The sequence below is a fragment of the Drosophila nasuta genome, chromosome 3 (genome assembly GCF_023558535.2).
Source record: "Drosophila nasuta strain 15112-1781.00 chromosome 3, ASM2355853v1, whole genome shotgun sequence".
NCBI classification, from domain to species: Eukaryota; Metazoa; Arthropoda; class Insecta; order Diptera; family Drosophilidae; genus Drosophila; species Drosophila nasuta.
The window spans coordinates 53,919,564-53,937,481 of NC_083457.1; the positions used below are offsets into that span (position 1 = coordinate 53,919,564).

Genomic DNA, 17,918 nt, shown 5'->3' on the forward strand with positions numbered 1-17,918 from the left:
CAGTCGTGTAAATCGTAAGCAAACTTTTCATTTCCATGCTGAGAATACTTTTCACTAACCCCCAAAATTAGTAAAACATATGGTACATTTTATATTTTTATTAATCAATTTTTTTGTTTTAAATTTTATTTGCGATTTATGCAATTGGTCTCCTCTACTATAGGTATTTTATATGTATATATGTATATAATATGTCATGATTATTAAATAGGGCATACAAATCGGAAAATCAATATTTAATAAACGAAAATGTATAACAAAATGAAAATATGTTGTGTATAGTTTTTTGTACACTTTATGCGTGTGTGTTTGTGTTTGTTTGTTTGTTTGTTTTTTTTAAATCTTTTCTCGTTTTTGTTTTTGGTGTGTAACTAATTTAGTTCAGCTAGGAACTAATTACAACTACTATAACTATATTGTTTTGTTGTCAAAAGATCACTACGTTTACGAAATCACTTCTAGTAGAATTCTCTAAATAACTTTGATGCCACAATTACGATTGCCCAACGACAAGTAATGCGGCATCGACTAAATCAAATACTTTGTGTTTGGATATCGGTAGAGGTTTAGGTCGAGCGTTTAGAGTTTTAGATATGTTAGGATAAAGATAGAGCTAAAAGTAAAAGTAAGTAGAAAGCTGCTTGCGCGTGGCCTGATTGAAGAGTTGTAGAATGATTTTGCTGGCATTTTGTTTGGTTTGTTTAGTTGCGAAATTAAGATATGGATGTGAGAAGCAGAGGGAGAATCTTACAAAACTTTGGTTAGCCCTAAAATTAGTTAAAAACTTAACTTAGATATCCCTGTGCTTAGAAGAGTTTTATTAAAACTAATTTAAATTAAATTAGCATAACGTGAGACATCTTTTCGACATCTTTGCTCACTTCTCATGTCCACCAGCGAACTCAGCCTGGAACTCGCGTATGCTCACATATGTGCCCGTCACGAAGCCCACAATTCCGAACAGTATCAGGCCCGAGTTCTTCCACAGTCGCCACTTGAAGGTGCCATAGCCAGGCTCCTCATAATACACAGCCAGCTCAATTATCGAGGGCACAATCATGCCCAGAGTGCTGAGGCAAACGGCGCCAATGAGGGAGATGAATGGACCCAAATTGGGCAGCGCAACAGCGATGGCACAGCAAAGCACCTAAGAAAATAATTATTTAGTATATAACAAATAAATAAAGCATTCGAGACTTACCACAAGTGAAACACGAAGTGCGTACTCGCTGATGTTTTGGCGTGCAGCGGAAATCTTGCTCTCAATGCCCTTCCACAGAATGCTGACGGGCACATAGAACTGCAGCGTGAAGGTAAAGAATATGGCAATGGCAATCATCAGCTTAACAGACTGAGCCAATCTACAAAGAGATCAAGATATTATCAACTGGAAATATATAGATTAAGATGCCAACTCACTTGTCTTCCTTTGGCAGATTCAGCGTAATGCTGGCCTCGGTTTCGCTGCCGTACTTCAGATAGCCAAAGAAGCCGACAAGAGTGTAAAGTCCAATGACCAGACCCATGCCGAAGTTGAGCACCGACGGGCAACCAATGAAGTGAGTAGGGTTCTTCATGTCGTTCTCCAGGGACATAACTACACCGATGCCTTCCAGAGCAAAGATGACGGTGCCGAAGAAGAGCGGCCATTGCGTTGGCTTCACAATGCCTTCGCGCTCAGCAGGCGCTGGCAGATCGGAGAACATGTAGACAAACGTGATGACAATGCCGACAAACATCAGAATGTTGGCAATCATCGAGAAGGGCGTCAGAAACTTGAGATTGCGCACCAGACACATGAAGACCAGCGGAGCTGAGACAATTACAATCCACAGGCGAACGCTCAATTGTGTCTCCAAATAGACATCGACAACTTGCTGCAGATTGGTGGCCACAAAAACCAGATAGATGCAACAGCAACCGAGCAGATCGAACACCAGAAACGTATTCACCATGAAGCGTATAAAGCGGGACCAGCGATTCAATGCCGGCGGACCATCGAGGAAAGCCTGTTCAGCGACATCGGCGAATCCCATCATGGGAATCTTGCGGCGACGGCACAAAATATGCGCACACTTCACCAAGATGTGGACACAATAAGTGCAGAGAGCGCCGACGGCGAAAGTGGCAATCAAACCGAACCAGAGACCGGCATTGGCAAAGGCCATGGGCATGGCCAGAATGCCGGAGCCCAGGGAACCTTTGAGCAGATGCACAAATGTTTCCATATCGCTGCAAATCGAGATCAATATTGCACAAGTGCATGAACAATAATTAGACAAGTCGAATGTGGACAATTATTATATTATATCTATAATAGGTTAAAAGAAAACCAGTCTGGCTGCCAAAATAAAAATGAAAACTTAAGTTGCATCCAAAATATTTACGAAAAATAAGAGAATTTATTTATGTCTAGTTGCCTGATTGTGCGAGAGTAATGCCATCAATACTTAATATACGAGTAAGCTACACACACCTACAAACACACAGACGTCACACAATCGTGTGATGCTGCGTTATTTGTTAGCTTAATTCCAGCTTCTAATTGTCTGGTAATTGTTTTGTGAATTAATTCTTAAACGTGAATCAATTATTTGTAGTTTCAGCATATTTAGCAGCCAATTAGCTGCTTTGTTGTTTAGTGTACTCGAACATTTATGGCGCTAGCCCTCTCTCAAACTATTCTCTCTTGTTACACATTTTTGCACTGCCAACGAATCGTGCAATGAAATTTCGACATTTGTTTTGGGTTTTTCTTTTCATACCTAATTCTATTTATTTTTTTCTCTGTCTATTTGCGAATTTACTTTATTTTTAGTGTGGAAGCTTTTTCATTTAAAGTCCAAGGACAATGTCAATAAAATTGCAATTTGCATTTCCGATATTTCTGTTCTGTTCTGTTCTGTCTGTCTATTTTTTCCTTTTCATTTAGATTACAAAAGGCAATCGCGGCGAGAAATCAAAGTCTAGGCAAAAGTTCAATGACGTTAATTAATTAGTTAGTCATTGATTTATCTTAATCACATGCGGTGCGCACAATAATATCAGCTGTTTATATAAGCGAATCGATCGAGTATACGACGTGTTGACATAGGCAAAGAAATAATATGAAAATAGACGGTCTATATTTGGAGAACGATCTTACAATGAATAGGTCAACTTTAAGGCATAAAATATCCTTCACCAAATAATATTAAAGCTTTAGCGGATGAAAATATCCTTCAGTATTTTACTTACGAAGTTGGATGCACCACTTTGCGATGCTCGAAGGGATTGTAGGTGCCATCCTCACCATCGTCGCCGCCTTTTTTGCGCGTCAGCACTAGGGGAAGAGTCGATCCAGCCGCCTGCTGGACAGGCACATCGGCCATGTCGGAGCGTATGAATCTATCCGAGGATGAATACATTTCAAACATTGTAGTCGAGGACTCATTATCGATATTCTTGTACATTGTTGCATCAACACCGAGTACAAACACTTAAATTTAAATTGTAAATTATATTTCAACGAGCGAATAGCAAACGTTTTGCTATGGCATCGAACACTAAAATGAATTGAACACTCACTTGGGTTGCCCAATGTTCGCATTATTCCTGCTGCCGTTTTTCTTCTCGCTATCGTAGACCGTCACAACCGTCGGAATTTTCTGCAAGAAAAACACATATACGAGTATAAGCAAAAGAGAGATCGGATTGAGAATATGTATGCAATGAATTAAAGATTGCAGAGTGCAGTCGACAAAAGCTAAAGAGCGAATGCTTATGTAAACCGCATTGAGGGACTATCAACTGATGCTGAGAGCGAGCCAAGAATTGATTTACGTAGTTTTTTCTTTATTTTTGTTTTTTTTTTGTGTGGTTGTCAGCAAGATAAATGCAGTTTATGGTTACTTGTTTGCTGGATTTGCAAATGATTTCTCTGACCTTGACAATGCTTATGCGCAATGTCAAATATTTTGTTGGTCTGCAGCAATTGCAGCAAGTTGAGCTGGTAAACAAAACGCCCGACAATGCAGCGTATAGCGACATTTTTTGGCAACACGCGTCGTATGCGCAATATTCAAGTTCAATAGTCAAATTGTTATGCGGAAGAAGAACACAGAACACAGAACACAACACACACTATCACACACTTAATCACCCACGCAGTTGACAAGATCACGTTGTTTCTCAGCCCATTCTTTATATTTTATTTTTTTTGTCTTTGAGTCGCACCTGCTGATCCAAACTAGACGCACTCAATGACGTTGTCATCACAGCGGAACCGCTCGATGGCGCCGGCGGTGGTCCGCCTCGTTTCAGCGACATTTTCAACCTATGACGACTGAGTGCAGCACTCGATAGTCGTGTTTCCCTTGCCCTAGAGCCAAGACTGCTCAGCTCGTGATCCTGCTGCTGCGGCTGCTGACGCGGCGGCAATGGCGGTTTTCCGGCTGTGGCGTTCAGCTTGATGGCGTTGCACTGCACTGTGTGTCGTGTTTGAAATTGTGATCGCAATCGAGATCGAGCTAAATGTCAAATTCGTGTGTTCGAGCGACATGCGCGACGTTTACACGTTCAATTCACGTTCCAGAGAGAGGGAAAGAGACCAGCTATGTAAAATCTATTCGCGTTCACGGCCAATGTCGTCCGTTTATATGCACATTTGTGGCCAAAATGAAAAGCGACAGGCCGCAGCAGCCAGCGGACAGCAGCCAGCAGCCAGCAAAATGAGACACTGCTGCGACGTGGCGCACTCAGAGAGTTGTCTATGATCTCTTGCAAATAGCTGCAAATAAATAGTGGGACACACGGCTGAGCAACAACAACAACAACGACAACAACAACGACTGCATTAACGCTAGGGGCTCTGGCAATTGAGCAACTAGCATTTTGTGACGGGATTTGATCGCAAACGAGGTTTTTTTCGGTTTTCGGCTTCTATAGGTGTAGCCAGAGATACATTCATTGGGGGTGCAGCAGCAGCTAGTCGTAGCTAGATCGAGATTCTCGATGTCGTCATCGGTTTGCTTGCTGCCCGTTGCCTTCTATTGTTTCCTACACATTGTATCAGAACACACGTGCCCCAGCGAGCGTGTGGAAAAGAGAGATACAGAGAGCGAGAAAGAGAGCAGCTGCAAGCGTTGGAGGGGTAAGGGGAAACGTGAGTCGCAGCGAGGTGGCTATTAAAAACCAAAAAAAAGCACAATCCGTATTGTGAGTGCTCCCACATATAAATTGATCAAAATCAGTGCGACGCCGCAAGCGACATGATCCGAGCAACGCGACTAAAGCAAGTGCGACGTAAATAAAATTAATGAGGAAGCTGTAAATTTGCGCAAAAAATGTGCGAAAAATATTTACGACTGCAGCCATGGCCAAAAATTGTGCCCTCTTGTAGTAATTTTATGTTTATTTTGGTTTGTCCAAATTGAATCAACTGCCCAAAAAGAGACATCAAAATATTCAGATTTGACAGCGATTTGAGTTTATTAAAAAATTGCAGCATAAATTTACTAATTAAAGCAAACGCCAAAATTTGTACATTTTATTTATTTACGCGCGGCAATTTATCCCGCGCAAGCGACAACAGTGCGTATGCTTGTTGTGTGTCGGAATGCGGCTGGCGCCATCTATGGGCCTGCACAGGAAACTGTTACAACAGCGCCACACGTAACAGCGGCTAGTCGCAAGCACCTGCGCGGCGAATTCGCCAAGCGAGCTGATTCAACGAGTTTGCACGGCGAATTGAAAGCGACATCCATCAGATGTTTGAATTTTAATTTAATTGTGTTTGACAACAAGGCAATTTAAGCGACAACTATTAATTATAATTGATGTAATGTATTTTATTATGTAAATATTGTTAAATTTTGAGAAGTTCGTAACACAGATGTTGAAATTTTAAGCTATTAACTAACTATTAATTATAATTTATATAATTATGTAAATATTGTTAAATTTTAAGAAGTTCATAAGACAAACTGAAATGCAATTGGAAACTATTTTTGTTCACAACTGGTGATCAGTTTAAGAAGCAATAAATCGCAACAACTTTCACGGTGAATTCAGATGTTTGAATTTTATGTTAATAGTGTTTGACAACAATGTAATTTAAGCGACAACTATTAATTATAAATTGTGTAATATAATGTATTACGTAAATATTTTTAAGCTTTATGAGTTTGAGAGGCAATAAATCCCAACAACTTTCGCGGCGAATTCTAAACAATATCCGTTAGATGTTTGAATTCTAGTTTAATTGTGTCAAACAATGCAATTTCAGCGACAATTATTAATTATAATTTATGTAATATAATTTTATTTTATTTTATTTATTTTATTACATAAATATTTATAAATTTTGAGACGTACGTAACGCCAGTTGAAATACAATTAAAACTAATATTGTTTAGATGTTTGAATTTTAATTTAATGTATTTCAAAATAATGCAATTTAAGCGACAACTATTAATTATAATTTATGTAATATAATATAATTACGTAAATAATTTGAAACTTGGAGAAATGCAATTGAAAAACTATTGTTCACGCCCAGCTGTTGATGAGTTTGAGAGGCAATAAATCGCAACAACTTTCGCATATGCCAAGCGACAACTTGACAGTTTAACGCTTCAGTAAGCAGTGAAGTAAGCGAAATTGGAAATGGGTTAAATATACCCCGTGGAGTGTAGGGTATATCAGCTGCTGCTAAAAATAGCTAAACGCCATTTCTAACTAAAAATAAAAATAGTTTTGTTTACATGTAATTGGGCAGCTGTGCCGTGCAAAAAGTTTGAGCTGAACTTTGGCGCCAAATAATGCAATTGTCATACTCGTATTTATAAACGTCACATTCCGTCAGTCAATCATTTCGTGTTGTGTCGCGTGCAATGATTCTAAAGTCGGAAACTTCATGCACAGTGTAACAATTACGAAATTCATTTAACTGCGTTTGCGTTTTTCGTTGCGCTTCTCGTGTCGAGTTGAGTTTGCAGAGCGAGGGAAGTGGAATTTGTACTCGAATTCAAATGGCGGCAACAGCTACGCAAATAGCGCAAGCACAGCAAAGTGCATAGCCAACAGAAAACAGAAAAAAACAAAGTATAGAAAAAAAGAGAAACATGTGCGAAGAAGAACAAAAGCACAACAGAACAAAATGCAACCTGGAAGCGAACGAATTGCAAACTGCATTTGCTCCCCTAAAGAGCGTTCAGCTCTCAACACGTGTCATTGGCGCAGTTCAAGTTCAATATGGCGGCAAGTTCCGTTAGCTGCGAGTTGCGAGCTGCAGCAATGTTGCCCCATTGATAACAGAGATAAGCAGATAAATTCACTATGAACACAAGCGATGAGATGGCAAAAGTGTTTTACTCGTAGGTCGCAAATATTTGTATAAATGCTTTTGCAAAAATGATTTAATCGAATGCCGAGATAGCGATGTCATTTTATTTATTGTTGTAATAGATAGCTAGAGGAGAGAGGAAGAAGACAACTCAATTGCATAAACATGCGAAGAGAACGTCAGAAAAAAAGGGGTGACTATACGCTTAAGTGTCGATTACATAAGACAAAATACTGTGTAAAATAATTCATGACAAATGTTCAGCTATAACTTATTCTTGTATTGGATTATTATTAATTATAAATAGCATATTTTCTTATCAGCTCACATGCGCTGAATCAGCACAGAAATAAATATAATTAGCGATAGCAATCAATATGGAAATTTCTAGATAAAATTTGCAAATTCACGAAACTCACATCAATCAATGGGTATTCCATTTGTTTATAATTTTTGTTTTTTTAACAAGTATTTCCCACTTATCGATAACATCGGTAATTTCTAGGAGCCAGCGATAAGAAGCCCGTAGAGTTTAAATCTCAGCACAATCTCGAAACGTGTTATTACAAATTGTGCGCAAATAATGAGTAATTAGAAATGTAAAGAGAGTATTAAGTATTAATTCCCTTGCATGCAATGACGAAATCACAAACAGTAAATATTATAGAACTCTCAATCTTAGGACAATGACTAAGCCACATTCGCAGGCGTACGAGAGGCGGCATCGAACATGCATTCATGTACATTGCGATATTTCTAATTAAAACTGTCAACTTGGCTCAATAGCTGCATGCCATTGAACTTACATAAGCAACAGAACAGAAATCGAAATCGAAAACGAAACGAAAACGAAACAAATGCAAACAATTTGTAGTGGAAAGTTTTTAACAAAACTGGCTAAAATGCTGGCGACGAGAAATGTGCATCACGTGGCTCCCCCACCCCTTCTTCATCCCCCTTCTCCCTTTGCGGTCTGTTGCATTTCTAGCGAAATAAAAAAAAAACTGTCAGCAATCAGTCAATGCAAACACCTAGCTACGATTTATAGCTGTGGCTTTTTCACCCTCTTTTTGCAGTGTGCCAAATGTCATATGCATTTGGGGCACCTTCGAAATGCATAAAAATATGTTATGTTAGATAAGATACGAGTGTTTGAGAAGGGGCTCTACAATTTCTAGATACCGATAGAAACGGGTGTCAATCGAATTGCAATTTAATACATAACGAACTGCAGGAATTAATGTTCCTCAAATATAAACATCTGCGAAACTAGAGACTATGTAATGAGGTAGAGACCGAGGTATTACTCGATGCCTGAACATAATGTGTGACTCTGCAGTCGAGTTTCAAGTGCACAGCGGCTGATGCAATTCAATAGAAGTAAATACGAGTGAGAGAGTGAGTTAGAGCTAGTTAGAGAGAGAGAGCTAGCAAGTCGAGTTATTACGCTGCAAGTGCTGAGAATCTGGACACGCTTTTAGAGCGCGACTTCTGGGCATGGAAAATTCCCAAATGCAATCGAATGTTTTATTGTGCCAGTTTATAGAAAAGCAACGCAGCAAATTCATCAACGGCGCTTGCGCAGCAGACAGACTGACAAATCGACAGTTGAATATTTTCAAGTCAAAGTACAATAAATGGCATATTTTTTAGCCACGAAATTGTAGTTCTCAAATTGAAACCCTGAAAAACGCTGACGCAGTAGGTAGTCGAAGAAGTCGAGCTAAGTCAGCTATAGACGATTTGCTGAATGCCCTACTTCGTCCCCTGCCCGATAAAACTCGACTCGAATCGCAGCCAGGCAAACATAAAAGTGCAAGGCGCTCGCTCGCACAGGCGACGCGAGTGGAAAATTCCACTAAGAGACAGAGAAGAGCAAAGCAAACAGCAAACATTAGAGACAAAAACATTAGGGCTAGGTGTCTAGGAGTATCTAACAGTCGGTGAGGGTGGTTTATGGCTATGTTACTCATAACAACAACACACGAAACAGAAACAGAAACAGAAACAGGAGCAAGCGGACCACAAAAAACATCCCCGAAATTAGGCTTCAGTTTTCGGGACTAATTTGTTATCATTTCAAACAAAAAACAAACTGATTTGCATAGACTAATATTAATATGTATATGCGAAAGGCGATCAATCAATAGGAAAGGGTTAAGAACTCATGGTTGCTAATGACAATTAATGCACAGCTTTATATCATATGACCTAGTCAGCAATAGAAGCAAAGCCGAGTCATGGCTTTACCTGGGAATAACAGTCATGCTATAGAAATTTATCATTGCAAAACGAAGTTGATAAGCGCAAAGCTATCTGATTAGATCTGAGACTCTCATCAGACATCAGAATTGTTTGTCGACAAATCGATGTGAAAACAAGGAATTCCCAATGTTTGCGCTCGAGACTAGACCTAGAGCGGAAATGTCGGGGAGTGGGAGAGAGAGCTAAGAGTACTTACGGTATATTCCGCCGGTGCTAACGGCGTGCGTGAGTCGCTTTTGTGAAAACTCATTTTCACGAGCAGCGATTATCCTGGGGGCGTGTGGGGCGTGTGTTATCCTGTCGGCAATGGCAACTGGAGCGCGTTTAACGTATATCGTAAACTCTCGGTAAACGCGTTGCGACACGTTTTCCAGCAACTTCCAAACACTTGTTACAATAATATAAATAGAATTTGAATGAGGAAATTTAGTGCAAACTATTGAGACTCGATTTTTTTTTATTAATTTTGGATAAAGATAAAATGCAATATTACTAATGCAATTCTCAAGAACTTGCGACCGCTCTGGCTTTGAAAAATATGCAACGTTTTTGCGTTGCCTTTTGCCTTTTCTTTGTGCCGAAAGAAATGAATTAAAAACGTCGCCAAGACGTTGCAAAAGAAAATTTTCAAAGTTCTGACAACCGCACGGTTTGACAAACAGAACAAGAATGCCAACCTTTGCACAAAAACGAGCGAGTAAAACCCCCCGATTTGACGATTTTACGATTTCACGGGCAACGGCAAGCCCAGAGAGAAAGAAAGAAAGAGAGCGAACTGGAGAGAGAGAGAGACACAATTGTTTGAAAGAGAGCGCACTCCGTTTGAAGTGGAGAGTGCATTCAATATTTTCAACGTCTGGTTCCGCTTCTGATAATGAAAAGTGCAAAACTTCCAACGAAAAGGAAACTTGCTCAGCCCTCATATGGCTCAAACAGAGGCTATCACCCGATATTGCCAATTGCAAATCAGTTCCGTTGCAATTGCACTTAATAAGGCATATGCGTCACAAGCCACCAAGATTCCCAGAGAGCGAGAGAGTGAGAGAGAGAGCGCACCTTCTACTATTCAATACAATACAATAGAAAAGTATATAGTATATAAAAGTTAGTTTTTAAATAGTCTGGCATGAATCAGTTATGCCCAATAAATCCATCGATGCTAATTACACGATAATATGAACTGCTCGACACCCTATTTATAATACAAATCAATAAATTACAATCTTAATTCCCCCTTTGCTGACAGCTAAATGAACAAAGACTACCGCTTAGTGTCTAGATCTAAGTAAATAGTTATCAATTAATTTCTAGTACTGTAATACACCCCTCAATCCAGACTTACCTACAGGGTATATCGATAAGACACACGAATTACGTGGAAAACTCAATACAATATGCATGGCAAATAATACTCTAATTAATTAGCGATGCCATTAGATAAGAAAGAGCCCAAATGGCATATACCATAAATAAATAATAATAATAACATCGTCGCACGCTCTAAAAAGGGGGCAGCTCACCATCCGATGCCAATTTCAACTGCGCAAAACTCTCGGCTGCCGCCGCGTCATGAAGTTGCAGTCTCCGCTCCGATTTTCCGCTTTCCAATAAACGTGACGGGTCGAAACCGAGAAGCGAGAACCGAGAACAGTGAACGGCAAACGGCGAACAGAGACATATATTATTATAGTCAGTCAGCTCACTCAATTGGGCGGCAATTGAATTGTGTGACGTTTACCCCAAACAAATTACGAACAATTGATAGCCAAAAATATGAAACGCAACTCAAGGGCCAATTCAGACACCAAAGACACACGACAAAAAAGTATATAAATATATATATACTCTATATATATATGAGAAACAACTGCAAATTTAAATCAATTTATGTTTCTTTGCGGCGCATTTATTCATGTGAAACTCGAAACGTGCCAAGTTACCCGACAACGCTGCAAAAATCGAACCAATACCGATCTCGTCTAACTCAACCAGTGCGAAGCGGTTCGATTTGAGCATATGGAAATTTTTTAGATTTTTCGCTAAGTAGAAATCAATTGAATATGGCGAAATTGTTTAAACTTGACCGAGTTTATGTCTCAATTTATAACTAATCACTGCGAGAGCAGATTAGATGAAGACGACATTGATTTCAGCTCAATAATTGTCCTTGTAACTATTAATGGATTATAAATTGATTTAATTCAATTAAATAATGTTGCCTTTTTTATTGTACGCAGCGTGAATTGCAAGAAATGTTTAAATTTCCGTTAAGCGTTTGCATCGATGAGCAAACAAAAAGCGTTGCATACTTTTGTGCGGCGACGCAAGTCAGCGCCATCTATCGGCAGCTGACGGCGAATGTAACTAACGTAACGTCGCTATAGCGACAAACGCAGTGAACGATTCTCTGAGTCACTTGACGAAATCTAGCGACATATTGGCTGGATATTGCGCATACGCCCCGAAGTCATGCATTATTTTTGTAACATATTTGAAGCACTTAATTTATGTGACCTTTGCGCTGAGATCAGCAAATGCAACTATTTAACTAATTGAAAACTAAAAACATTCACACACTAGAATAACAAATCAAAATCAAATCGTACTTGAATGCTAATTCAGTGCAATCTCCGAGCATCTCAACATGCTGCTGGCACGCAAATTAGTTGTAAGTTGAACCGAATTTAAGTAAAATTTGCATACTGAACAGGCACAAACGAGTATAAATGCATTCTAAGTTTAGGCCGACAACCGGTTACGATCATTTATCACACTCATTTAAAAGATGAGAAAGAAATTTCACAAAAATTAAAAACAGGCGTCGCACTCGTAACATGAATATTGAGAAACAGGAGAGATGCAAACAATATGGCATAACAGAAACAACTCAAGTACCGGATACGCAACAACTAGTTGCGGCAGTCATAACATATTATGTATGCAAGGCACAATCGCGAGAGAAGTGTTAACTGAATACACAGTAAGGACGGAGCACAATATGCGAAACGCATTTCCATAAGTTGATGACGTTCGAGGGAATCACACACAAAAAAACCCAAATTAAGCGACTTTAATGGGTTAAATCCGTAAACTGTGTTGAACTTGAATAGCATATTTAGAATGCACAGCGGACGAGTCGTAGATCGCGCACAGTTCATTGTACAGCAAGTAGTTAAAACACTGTTTGCATCCTTCGCATCACTTTTTACTCACCTCACTGTTGAATGTCATTTTAATATTAATTGATATGCAGCATAAGCATCTGTGCTTTGATTTTCAACACTTTTGAAGAACTGTTATCCAACAAATACTTTCACTTCAAGTTATTAGGCGTTGACCATGGCCATCATCCGAAGTACAAGCTGCCTTGAATTTCAATGTTGCGGCTTACTTCGTTTGTCTTGTTATGAAGCAATTTTGCAATCTTTGCCGATAACTGAAGATCTCAGGCAACGTTTGTTATTCAATTTCGGGCCAGACGATCGAAAATATAACCACATGGGCCATATGTTTATTTAATTAAAAATCTATATAGGTTCTTATCTTTTATCCAGATTTAAAAATAGTTATACAAAATAAATGTGTGGTGATTCATGATGCTGAATCACGGTTATAAAGATTATGATTAATAAACATAATCTTAGCACATTCTCAACATTCTATTGTTGATTGATTGTAAAACAAGTTTTATTGATACATTTAAGTAGAATTTAATCTACGGAAACTGCACGTGAACTGATTTGCCTAATTACCGCCTGCCAGCGGGTCAAGTTTATGGGAAGCACAGCAAATAATTGTGACTGTATCACGTCACGACAACGGCTTTATATCTGAGATCGCGACGAGTGCTCTGAGATCTCGAGTGTTTGTTCAACAAGGCATGGCCACAATCTCCAGTTCATACCAAATTGACAATTACATTGTACTCTACCTTTATTGGAGCCATAACGCTAATCCATTTAATGCACTCGCCTCAGCGTGGCTGTTGGGTAACTAGACAATATTCCTACTGTCGGACTTCTGTCATTGTCGAGCATCTCATGAGCTGTCATTAAGCAATTCACCAGTTGCGAATTGATAAGAGAACTCACTGAAATGTCGCTGGCAATGTTTACTATTATTAAATAATATTCGTCGTCCCAGACGAATGATATACGAACTTGTCCCCTACATGCAAATTATGTCAGCAGCTGAGATAGATTTAATAGAACTCACAGGAATTCACAACTATGATAATATTAACATCATTGATTTACGTCGCCCTAATGATAATTTAATGACTGGGAAATCGCCACACGATAGTGAACATTTCGATTACCACTCGCAATCAGAATTTATACAGATATAGCTTTAATTATTGAACCATAAATATACACTTATGTCCCGCACAATCAAACAGTTTATAGGACAACTGATAACAGCTAAGCACTTTTTGTATTATTGTGTATTAAGAACTTACTGTTCCATTATCTGGAATGCTATTTGCACCATTAATCGCGATGACCGTCATTGTGGTTTATGCCTTCTCCACTTTAAATCGATTAATGAAATTATATTAAGTATACGTAAGCGGTTGTGCGCCAAGAACTGACGACTCTCGACTGCTTTTCAAGCGGTTGGCGCACAATGAATAAAAGCACAAATCTTACAATACAATTGTGTTTAAAACACACACGGTTAATACAATCTGATCAGCAACTTCCCTCAAAACCCGCTCACTCGTTGAGTGAACTATATTTGCACAGGCTGCGTTCGCCGATTCAAAATTCGAATGGATTTTCTACTCAAAACAGAAACTGAGATCACTTCGACATACACTTAAAGTGCCTGACAATGAATGACGCTTAGCATTAACATTAACATTAACATTGAAAAATCCGCCTGCTAGCCAAATGCTGTTCGTATACTCGTTCTTGTCTGGTTGGGCATGTTTTTTTCGGCCTGCTTTTATTGCAATAGTTTTAGCGCATATTTGAGACGCAGACAGCAAAACGTGAGAAATAGACTCACAAAATACGAGACAAATTGTGCAGGTAACTCAGTTGAGACTGATAAAATGGAGACTACGATTAAACATTGTTTTCACTGCTTATCAGCAGTGTTAAGGGAAACCAGCTACCGCTAAGAATATCACTCAGATTGGAGTTTTTTTTCTTTTACATACAATTAATTCAATTGGTATGCGGCTGTAAAGATTAGGCCAAACTTAAATGTTGTAATCGGTGCGAAGAGTGTAAGGCACCAGAGAATGTGTTTTATTGCCAGATGTATTTCTAATTGAGGTTCAGCGATTGAGTGAGCTTTAACGCAATCGTTGAACTGGAAATATTTCTATTTTAATTTATGAGCAACAGTCATTGTTAGTAATTGTTTTGACACATGCTAAATAACTTCCTTAATCAACTTATATTTCAATATAAGTCGGGTATATTTTGTGCTTAGAATTCTATCTTAAATTGCTAAGAATTCTTTAAAGACTTCAGCACTATCAAATATTTTAATTCTAAAAATGTAGAGATGCTTTATTTATATATTTATATTTGAATTATATTTTAATTTATGAGCAGCACTCATTGTTTGTAATTGTTTTGACACATGCTAAATAACTTCCTTAATCGACTTATATTTCAATATAAGTCGTAATAGAATTCTATCTTAAATTGCTAAGAATTCTTTAAAGAGTTCAGCCCTATCAAATATTTTAATTCTAAAAATGTAGAGATGCTTTATTTAGTAGATCAAGCAAATGCTTAAAACAATGGTGCTCTCAATTCACACTTCCTTTTATGTTAATTTGGGAGCGCGAACGCAGCGAATAAATCAAACAGCTGCCGAGGAGCATCACCCAGATTTTACAGTTTACCATAACAAACATTTAATGCGCAATTTTTTATTTAGTTTTTATTTCTATTAAATATATAGTACGTCAAATAGTTGAGATACACCGCAAATTGACAATAACAAGGTAATCATTCAATTAGGCCACACAAATCCACTTGTGTTGTACCTACTACATGGTTACTACTGATGATGATCGCTGATGATGATGATCAGTCTATGGGTGGCTAACAGTCATATTTCAATATCAACTAATGTAAAGTACAACCGAATTGATGTTGTGACGCACGCGTAATAAATCCAGTTATGACCGATGGAGGCCAAAGGGCAAACTTCGAATGGATTCTAATTTTAAAAGCTGAAAGAGTGTCCCGAGTTAACCGTGATAATGACACGTGTTCACTGTAATAAAACTGTTGTTTGTTGATAAGTGTTGCCACAAGTTCATGGCGAAAACAATTTACAATTATGCTACACTTAATGCGGCTTCTAATGGAACTGTTTTTAGTTATTTACATGTTTTTATTATTATTATATTTATTGTCATCACCTTTTTTTTCTATATTTGTGTCTGGCGTCAATCAGATATGTGTTTGCCATTATTTCGAGTGAATTTTCACATGTAATTATTAGATGCAATTCATATTTATCTGCTTTGTATTTGCGTGACAGCACGGAAATTATATTTGAAACTGCTTCGCATTTAATTAGCGTGTTTTAGCTGACCCACTGATTGGTTAGTTAAAAGGTTTTTTTTCTGTGTGCTTCCAAAACCACAAAATCAAATGTATTTAATATGATATAAACATGAAAAATCCAGTTTCTATAATGAATCTATAGATGATCATAATTTAATTACATTTATTTAGCAGGTGAACAAACCATAAAAGAAACCCCAATGATCTCTGTAAATTAACACCAATTTATCAAATATTTTGAAGGCAGCTCTTAGCACCTAATGTTTGACGATAAAGCCATTCCCCAAAAGAGCGATAAACACAATAAGCGTCACAATAAACGATCAGTTTAAATGTGTCAAAGCTTATGTGAGATTTGCGTAGGCAGAGATTTGGAATAGGAGTTGCAATTAATTGATCTTTGCTGCTGGTTCCAATCGGATTAACATGATTCACGTCTGGCGTTTGATATTGACGTCACACTTAGCAGACAAAAACAAGAGGAGGAAAGCATAGACGAAGCCAAGACGAAGACGAAGTCGCAGTCGAAAACGATGATATCTCGGGGTAGACTTTGAGAAAGACTACGTCAGAGTCGGGCTAACGCTTGACCGGTTTTGTGACAGGCAGTCAGGTAGACGAACAGACAGACGGACAGACAGACAGACGGACAGACGGGTGAACAGGTGAACAGGCAGGTAAACAGTAGCTAGACATGGGCATGGGCAAATATTTAGCCGGCTTTTGGTCTGCTGTGTTCATTGTGGTTGATAGTTGCTTATGCTTGTTGTGTGTATGTACTTAGTGTCTGCCATATGAAACTGTAACACGCGGCGTATGCGCAATGCATGCAAAATGATTGGAAGGCCGTCATCGTCGTCGTCGCCGTTGTTGTAAATGAAATTTCGCGTAAAACGCGCAAATTCTCTTTGCCCCAAAACCGGTTGATCGCCTGAGAAAGTGCATTAAGGCAACAAAAAAAATGTAAATTGCACATTTTGGCAACAGTTTTGTTGTTGCTTTTACTGTTGTTGTTGCCCATAGTCAGTTACCCACGGTAGCTGCAGTTTTAAAGACACCTTACACCTCAACTTGTACTGGTTCTTTATGCAGTCTTGCCATAGTTACGATTACTTGTTGTTGTTGTTGTCGAATATTTGGCAACGACTTTGTGCCAAGACACGAAAGCGTAGCCGACAAAAAAAAAACAAAAAACGAAAAGAGAGTGAGAGATCCATCACGTTGTTCAGACATTGTTTACATTTATTATCGTTTTTTTTCTGTTCATTTGTCATGGCATCGATAATGAAACAAACAAGAATGCACAACGAATTTACAAGCATACTCGATAATATTATATTCGCATTTACTAAGAAACAAATTGCAATGCTGCGACTTGACAAATAGGTTAGAAGAAAAGGAATTCTGATTTGATTTGATTTATTATGCAGTTTATATAATTTAATACCTGGAAATGCGAGTATAAGGAAACGAATGTAAATGGTCATCACGATCTTGTTGTAGTAACAATTATTTAATAAAAGCAATGTCTTCGATAGTTTCGTAGTTTCGTACTCGTAACATAAAGATGTCAATTGAGGAAAGAGCTTTCGCCGTACAGTAATTGAGCTTTAGTCTACAGATCAACAGAACAGTTAAAAGCTGCGTATTAATAACATTTAACTAAACAGTTTAACATTAACGTATCTCATCCACAATCTCTTCGCATTCTCGCTCCGTCCTTTTTTGGTACACAAACAAATCGCCGGATTCTGTATCGTAACTCGAAAATTTCGTTATGATAAATATTTTGT

General features: G+C 38.4%; 1 protein-coding gene across 3 annotated transcripts; it reads right to left on the bottom strand.

Annotated features, from left to right (window-relative positions):
• Positions 1-83: 83 nt before the first annotated feature.
• LOC132789786 (proton-coupled amino acid transporter-like protein CG1139) lies at positions 84-14,167 on the bottom strand. 3 transcript variants are annotated; one of them, XM_060798048.1, is made up of 6 exons: positions 14,049-14,167; positions 3,568-3,647; positions 3,238-3,387; positions 1,420-2,232; positions 1,202-1,361; positions 84-1,147 (listed from the first exon to the last, which is right to left on the bottom strand). In XM_060798048.1, exons 1-6 carry the CDS (start codon positions 14,097-14,099, stop codon positions 878-880), a joined length of 1,524 nt encoding a protein of 507 aa, XP_060654031.1. In that variant the 5' UTR covers positions 14,100-14,167; the 3' UTR covers positions 84-877. The 3 variants fall into 3 exon arrangements, with proteins under 3 accessions (XP_060654031.1, XP_060654030.1, XP_060654032.1); XM_060798047.1 differs by lacking the exon at positions 14,049-14,167 and adding an exon at positions 9,786-10,254; XM_060798049.1 differs by lacking the exon at positions 14,049-14,167 and adding an exon at positions 4,216-4,432.
• Between the last annotated feature and the right edge of the window lie 3,751 nt (positions 14,168-17,918).